General features: G+C 35.1%; 1 protein-coding gene across 2 annotated transcripts; it reads right to left on the reverse strand.

Moving 5' to 3' along the window:
- Window positions 1-246: 246 nt before the first annotated feature.
- On the reverse strand, window positions 247-8,151 carry LOC146999657 (vomeronasal type-1 receptor 4-like). 2 transcript variants are annotated; one of them, XM_085834469.1, is made up of 2 exons: window positions 8,026-8,151; window positions 247-4,846 (listed from the first exon to the last, which is right to left on the reverse strand). In XM_085834469.1, exon 2 carries the CDS (start codon window positions 2,651-2,653, stop codon window positions 1,736-1,738), a length of 918 nt encoding a protein of 305 aa, XP_085690595.1. In that variant the 5' UTR covers window positions 2,654-4,846; window positions 8,026-8,151; the 3' UTR covers window positions 247-1,735. The 2 variants fall into 2 exon arrangements, with proteins under 2 accessions (XP_085690595.1, XP_085690596.1); XM_085834470.1 differs by lacking the exon at window positions 8,026-8,151 and adding an exon at window positions 5,989-6,032.
- Window positions 8,152-8,599: the final 448 nt, after the last annotated feature.

An 8,599-nucleotide genomic window follows, 5' to 3' on the forward strand; every position in this document is an offset into this window, starting at 1 on the left:
ATCCTTGCCACCACTCAGGGAATGCCTTCTCTCATAAAGTCAGAAATTGTTCTTACTTTATTTTTCAATTTTTAATTCTTGGTTAGGAGTAATTGCTTGCTTGTTTTTCTGCAATGTGAATTTATTAGTTACTTCTATTCCTATTACAGTCTCTGACTATTTAGCATTTAAGAAAAATTTAGTATTTAGAAAATAGGCAGTATTTCACCAATATAAAAATTGTTTTAAAATTTTGTTAATGACGGGCCTTAGATGTCCTATGTGTACTCCGATTTGAATAGTTGGAGCCTGAGACTTAAGGTGATTTGCTGGAAGGAACATGAGAACTGATGCACAAGCAAAGGATCAAGTTCAAAGGGCTGAGAGAGTTGTTGAATGAGAGATGCTTTTCCTTCTATAGGCATTTTCCCTTGAGTGGATTATCCAGGTGATTTACATCCACCACTTCCCTTTCATTCTCTTTACCTCTTGTTTGGCAGCACTGCAGCCATAGGGGAATAAAAAGCACCCAGTCAATTCAACACTTTTTTGTCTTTTATTCCATAATACATGTTGATGTGGTTAATATGGGAAGAAATGTAGATGCTAACCATAGTGACATTTGAGATGAAGGCCGGGATCCTCCACATTTCATAGCTTTCCCTTGCTATGATGACCTCTGTCAGGCAACAGGAGTTTGATGTTTTGTGTCCTCACTTTCACTGTGTCTTAGTTACTACAATAACAGGGGCATTTGAGCTAAAGTGCATATAGTAACTCAGTGTCAGCTACTCGGGCAACTGGCTTGTTTGTGTTTAAGACATTTCCTCTTCTCACTAACTATATGGATTTAATTAAGATTTTTGTAGTCTTGTTAGCATTTAGGCCAGAAGAGAACCCCCAGAATGAAACCATAGTTGGTAGAAAGCATTCTTAGTAAATATTATGGCAGTTACCTTTTCTTTTCAATAGAGATCCCAATAAACATTTTAGTACTTTAAATATTATGAATGACAGGCCAGTTTTACTACCCCCTAATGATTTCTAAGGTGCCTTGTTTATTTTAATGGTTTGCATACATTTTTGTTACAGTGATAATAATGATTTTACACCTACATATACTTTTACTGCAAGTTTTAAAATAAACTTTATTCTTATGGAAAAAAAAATGAGGCTGGAGAGAAGGTTTCATACTTCAGAGCACTGACTGCTCTACCAAAGGCTCCAGGTTTTATTTCTATCATTCACTGGTGGTTTAAAAGTATCCTAAGTGGCACAATGCCCTTTTTAAAGCCTTTTAGGCATTTTGTGCATGTGGTACACAGATTTGCATTCAAGACAACACCCATTCATAAAAAATAAAAATGAACAGAGAGAGAGAGAGAGAGAGAGAGAGAGAGAGAGAGAGAGAGAGAGAGAGAGAGAATGAATCATATTTTCTTCTGAGCCATAGAAAATATCTGGTCTCCTAGATGTATTTTTCTCAAGGTCACCTGGACTTTGACTACTATCACATAACATTTTGTTTAATATGATAATCACATAGATTTGAAAATTGCTTAGTATTCGATATCAAATTCTGTAAAAATAAATGCTATGATAAAATGTCTACTGATCACTCCACATAATGAAAGAGTCACTTCCAAGAAGCTTGATGTTTTCAAATTACAGTCTTAACATTTTACAACAGATCAAACAATATGCCAATATAGAAGAAAAAATTGACCACAAGATCTTATGTCATACATGGAGGAAGCTACTGCTTACCAAAGCAGGGTAAAAATGGGCTGGAACTAACGTTCATGTTGCTAATGATAACAAAGGGACAAAATATGGGAAAGCATATTTCTATAAATGTAAGTACACTTACCCCCCATAGCATTGGATATTTGGAGTAGGTTGTAAAGATGACCACTATGGAGGAGAATGAGTAAGAGAAGACAAATGTGCACATCAGAATGAGGATAGTTTGTGTGGCTCTGTCTTCAGGAGAGTCTTTTAGAGCATGCTGAACACTGTGGATATGTTTGACTTGTCTTTTATGTCTGTAGAGGATACTCACCATGGAGACACTTGAGCAGGCCATGAGAGTCAGACACAGAGCATCAGAGAAGCACAGTAATAACATATACAGTGCAGTTGCCACATTGTCTGAAGCAACCCATGAACAGTACCCATAACTCATGTTAGTCACATTTTTCTTGTAATTGGGGCCTGACACTCTTGCTGGAGTTAAGATGTTTAGAAACAAGTGCAGAAGCCAACTGACTGAGCAGCAATGACCAATGTACTTGGTGGTTCTGTGCTTAAGTGTAAAACACCTAGAGTTGCTAGGGTTGATAGTGATTGCTTGGAAACAACTGAGTAGGCACATTGCAGAAAGGGACATCCCCCTTGTTACTCGGCATATATACACTATCAATTTACATGCAATATCATCAAGAAAATCCTTAAGTCCACAATCTGACATTGCCCGTGGAATGCCTCTTGAGATGATAGACAGGCAATTGGCAAAAGTCAAGTGCTTTAAAATCAGATCTTTGGGCACTAAGTGTTTTCCAGTGAGTATCAAAAAAATGTAATGAAATAGTATTGAGGAATTGCCAAGTATTCCCAATGTAATCTGGGAGAAGAGAAAAATTCCCATTGCAAAGTGCCTGGTAGCCATTCTCATTTCTTTTTAAAAACTAAACAAATTTATTATGGTCAAGAGAGCAGGTAAATACTTTGTCAGTGTACATTGTTTCATGGGGTTAGCTAAAATAATATATTAATCATTTATGTGCATTTATATGGCTTTTCATTGAAGAAGAATGTCTAAAATGTTCTTTTATTATCTAATATTTAAATGGAAAGTATTGTATATGTTTACTGAAGAATGTATTCACTGGGCAAGATGCCACATGTCCTTTAACATAGCAATCAAGAGATATAGAAAGTCAGATATATGAATTTGAGGCTAAGCTGGTCTACAGAGTTAGTTCTAGGATAGCCAGTGCTTCACAAAGGAAAATCCCGTCTTCAAAAGCCCTACAAAATGATTCATGTTTTTGTTGCTTTTTGTCTAAACACAATAATTTGTGGTAAATTTGCAAAGAAAGAATTTTTACAACATGCAATTATTTTAGAAATTAACATGAATCATAATTTAAAATTTATCAAAAGAAACAACAGAAAGTATTTACAAATCATACTTAGACACAGTAGTAAAATGTTCAAAATATATAAATAATACTTTAAATTAATTTTTATATTTGTGTTCAATTATGTGTGTGCTGAGCGTGTTTGCATGTGAGTGTGAATGCCAACAGGACCCAGAGTTTGAGATCTACTAGAGCTGGATTTTTAGTTGGTTGTGATGCACTGAAAGGGACTAGGAACTGAACTGAGGTCCAAAGTAATAGCAGGATGCAATCTTAAACATGTACTCATCTCTTTATCCTCCAAAGAATATTCAAAAGTAAATTTGGAAAAAAAAACCCTAAAATATAAAACAAATGAGCAATGTGTCATGTTTTAGCTAAATCTACTATTAACAATTTGGATGGTCAACTTGTGTGTAAAATGGGGGTCAATGTCACAAATAATTAAGGAAAGACATTGTGGATATGAAAATCAAAGTTGTGATAAGAGATCATCACATCCAGGGATAACAGATATTAGTCAAAACAAATTAAGATAAATAAAAGCAGGAGTGAAAGTGGCAGAGCATAGGGTGAAATAAGAGCACTTGTGTAGACTTAAATGTTGTAGCTACCATTCAAATTAGTAATGTTTTTCTTCAAACAATTGATAAATTATTAGCAAGTTCTAATTATACTGTCATAAAGATCTGGGGGCATAAAAAGATCCAAAGCCACAAAGGGAATGAGCAGTTTTGAGTAATAAGGATACATGAGGGGTCTGGCTTTCCCCGATGTTACCCAGCTGAGCTCCAGCATTTCTCAGGAAGAATTCAAAAAGAAACAATCAAAATTTTGTAACTGAATGTTTAGTAGGTCTTGGTGGTCAGAACTTCTGATCATGTGTAAAATGGGTAAAATAGATATTCACCTGCAGAAAAACAGGCTTATGTTTATCACCCCTGACCTTGCACAAAAATTAATGTTAAATTATTCAAAAAACTGAAATGCTAAAACTCTTCATGAAAATTGTTAGTACTACAAGACAGAGTAAGGGGCAACAGGACTCAATAGCACAGAAATTGCACCAAGAATTAATGAGTGGAACTACGTAAAATGAAAGTCCTCTGTGCTTTAAGAGAAATCAACTGCTGAGTGAAGATATAACCTACAGAGGGGGAGAAAAAAAATTGACTTCTGTACTTTTGTTAGGAGCTTAAAACCTAGAATGTATCAAGAAAACAAAGATTAAACAACCTTTTTGGGAACATTCCTGTCAAGAGAGTAAAGGAATGGGCAGATATTCCTTTTAAAAAATGTGCAGTGAATTCATTTTAAAAATGGTCAACATATTTAGCCTTTCAGGAAATTCAAATTATAAACACTTTGAGACTACATTATGTGCCTTAGAATGATTATCATCAAGAAAATAGACACTAACAAATGCTGGAAATGGTGTGGGGAAAAGGAATCATCATTCTATACTGGTGGGAGGGCATAGTGCTACATTCATAATAGAAATAAATACTAAGATTAGTTGAGAAATTAAAAACAGGATTGCCATGTAATACAGCCATATAATTTCTGGGCTACACCTGAAAGACTCTATGTCCTACTACAGAGATGGTGGCACATTCACATAAGATGTTGCTCTATTCACAATAGCAAAGAATTGATGTTCATCCTAGATGTTCATCAGCAGATAATGGAAGTATGGTGTCGCTACATAGTGGAATTTTGTTTATCTGTAAAGGAAAATGAGATCATGAAAAATATTCAGGAACTATACAGACTTGCAAAGAATTCAACAAGGTAACAGTCTCAAGAAAGCAAAAATCATATGTTCATCAGAGACATGTCCTTATGAATGTAAGGGAAGAGAAAGTGATGATTATAAAAACTGAACGGAGATCAAAACATGCAAACAAAAGACATGGAAATAGAATCAAGGGGATGTTAATACAGAAAAAGTGACATTGAAGTGAAAAGTATTATAAAGGATACAGAGAGGTACTGGGTAGTGTCAAGAGACTGGAGAAACAATATGAAGAGGAGAATCAAAAATAAATTTGTTTGAAAATAAAATGAAACCTAATAATCTGCATGATAAATAAAAATTTTAAAAACAAAACCAAAAGAGAATTATGGTTATGAAGTAAATTTTGTTATTGAATAATGATAATTCAATCAATGTGATCTTACATACTCACACTCATACTTAAAATTAATTGAAATTGTAATGTCATTCTGCATTATTTGTTTTCTATGAATTTTATTTTATTGGAAGTACTAGAGATTGAACCCAGAGTCTCATGCATAAAAGACCAGCAGTCTTGTCCTACTCTTTCAATAAGAATTTTAGATCAGTATGCCATATTGTAGAAGAATTAAATTTGCAATTCTTATTTCTTGGTAGTACAGCAGCTATGTTTTTATATTGTTCTAAGATTAATTTGCAGAAAATAGTCTTGCTTGTGTTCCTGAAATTTTTCTTGAAGAACATGGCATAAATATACATTCATCTTTGCTTTATAGAATATATTCTGAATTTTAAAATTTTATTCCTAAAAGAAATGCATTTTCCAAGACTTAGGCTGTATTTCTTATGCTCTATTAATTTTGTTACTATTATAAATACCTTTCTGAAATAAGTTCTTATAGTGTCTATGCCCTGAGAATATAAAGTACATTTTCATATGGAAGAGGAATTTCTATTTCATCCATTAATTCCATTTTTAAAATGATTTAAAAAGATTTAAAATGAGGGTCTTGAAAATGTACCTCCTTAGTCACTTCCAGAGCAGAATCACTCAAAATAGCTGAAAAGCAATCATTCCACACATCCATCAACAAAGAACTGAATGAAGACAACAAAGTGTATACATACAATGGCATTACATTTGTCCTTTGAAAACACAGTTGATAAATGCTGCAACATAGATAAGTACAATAGTGTTAAGTGCTATGTCTAGTTATACTGCTATTTGTTTTTGTCTAGCTCTTGTAGCTACAGTGAACAACTACCAAAAACACAAACTAAAATTATGAAAGGTAGCAAGCATGCTCAGCAGGTAAAGGTCCTTTCTACAAAGAGCAGTGACCAGAGTCCACCAAGCGTCACACATGGTAAAAGGAGAGAATCAGTTCCCAAAACATATCTTCTAACTGCAACACAAGTATGCTATCTTAGGTGCACATGCCCTCTCCCAAAATAAAGGGATCATTTAATGAAAATTGAAAGGAGAGTAGAATAATGACTGACAGGATGCAAGGAGAAGGTGGTAGATGTTTGATTCATGGGCAAAGGGCTTTGGATTTGTGATGAAACTTTCTGGAGATCAGCTGCAGAACAATAGGATCCCCTTTCCCATGAGTGAACTGTGTAATCACAGTGGGTAGCATAATAAATATATGTATTTTGACTTTGGTTTTACCTTTAACAATAAAGGCATTGTGTTTAATAAATGAGAAGTTCTTGTTATGTTGTATGATATGGATCTACACTGATGACAGTCAACCGAACAGGACACTTAGTATAGGTTTGTGATATAAATCTTAGTGTCCCAATGATGAGTTTGAATTTTTTGGTCGCTAAGGATGATTTATAATTGGATAAGAGTATAATATAAGGGAGTTTTGTTGTTGTTTTGGGCTTCACTTATTAACAGCAATCCTTGATATCAGGAAGATATATGATAGCATCTGAAACATCAAAAGTGACTATGTCAATAGGGATAGAGAAAGCCAAACACCAGTGTGTATTTTCCAAAAGTGGACCTGCCTAACTCTTTACATCAAAAGAAAACAATATCTGCAGGACCCTCTACCAGGCAAACTAAGGGCTTATTTAGTGAAACATAAAAATAAAATCAGGAAAACATCAGACATATTTTAGAATAGTTTTCTACCAAAAACTTTAAGCAAACTCCTAGTATGCATTCACTCCTTTCTTGTAATTCACTGAACTTTTAATTCTTATTCTCAATCTCCCATAAAATTCATTTTTCCTCATAGAAAATCATACAGTACTTCTCTTCTGGGATTGTTGACACAATTTTAATTACTGGAATCTATATTCGATACAAGCCATTCCTATACTAAAAGAATAGAAACACAAAACCAGAATGTAGTATTGTTCTGAAGTATATAAATAGTTGAACAGGACAATTGAAAAGACTAAAATACTTCAAGTTATTTAGCATAAGGTGGGGATGTAGATCATGGCCTGTCTAACCTTGAAAGTCCCTGGATCTGAAAATCAGTGCCATCATTAAACAAGGATGAAGAAACCAAAGAAATCTTCATTTAAAAAGTAAAACTAGGATGACATGGAGAGAGAGAGAGAGAGAGAGAGAGAGAGAGAGAGAGAGAGAGAGAGAGAGAGAGAGAGAGACTAAGTGAAAAAAAAGAAAGAACAAAATGAGATGATGTCAGTGATAAGAGACATAGGATTGGAGGCAAGTCTTCTCTGCCCTTTGTTGAAAATAGCTGCAATTTTACCCAAAATTACATTCATGTTCCCACTTCTTAAACAGAACCTGAGTTCCTTTTCCTTATCCTATCAATGTCTTGAGTTTTTCTTCCTTCCCTCCCTTCCTCCCACCTCCACCTCTCTTGTTTCCTCTCTCCCTCCTTCCCTCCATTCCTCCCTCTTTCATCCACTCCTTTTCTTCCTTCCTTCCTTCCTTCCTTCCTTCCTTCCTTCCTTCCTTCCTTCCTTCTTCCCTCCATCCCTCCCTCCCTTCCTTCTTTTCTCTCTTCTATCATTCTTTTCTGCAACAGTGATTTTGAAATAAGTTCTTAATACATACTGACTTTAAATACAGCTACAATTAAGAGACGCTTTAGAGAGCACATGAATGGCTTCTCTAAGGATTGCTTTCTAACATCTTGTTTTTACTAGTCCGATGCTCTGGTCACTCACCTCAGTACTTGATGACACCATGGTTATGCCTGTCACGATGAGAAATGAGACTCTGATGAAACTGTGGTGAGACACTCTTCTTCACTTAAAGGTTCATGATCTCTGAGTATTCTTTCCCAGAAGATTGGTGATTTTCAAGTCAACTCTGTATCCATGATGACAGCCTCTCCACAAGGATCTGCAGTAACTTTTAATCACCTTACTGACAGAACTTTGCAAAACAAAAAGTGGAATTACATGAGCTACTACAAGAAGGCAATTGGGACTCTGAATAGGAACTTTTCTGTCAGTCTTTAGAGTACAAAGAGTATGGTAGAGAAAGGCATGCAGAAGGAACATCAGTGCTATTAAGTATAAGCAAGTTTCATGGCTTTGCCCCTGGAGGGCCATTCCTTATCACCCAGTATCCTAGAAAGTTTAAATGACTCAACCTTCTTTGGTCCCAAAGACCATGAGGATCAATGGGTTTCTGAGATGTCGATTAACATATCAGAGCATATGCTAGCTGCCAGACTCTCTCAGCATTGCAAGGACCTCTTACAGAGTCCTGATTCCTCTCCATACTTCTCACCCC

The sequence above is a fragment of the Mus caroli genome, unplaced genomic scaffold (genome assembly GCF_978045245.1).
Source record: "Mus caroli unplaced genomic scaffold, Mus_caroli_1 scaffold_82, whole genome shotgun sequence".
In the NCBI taxonomy this organism is placed as follows: domain Eukaryota; kingdom Metazoa; phylum Chordata; class Mammalia; order Rodentia; family Muridae; genus Mus; species Mus caroli.

Bases quoted from the DNA above. Each gene is read 5' to 3' on its own strand.
- LOC146999657 (XM_085834469.1), bottom strand. From the start codon at position 2,653: ATGAGAATGGCTACCAGGCACTTTGCAATGGGAATTTTTCTCTTCTCC.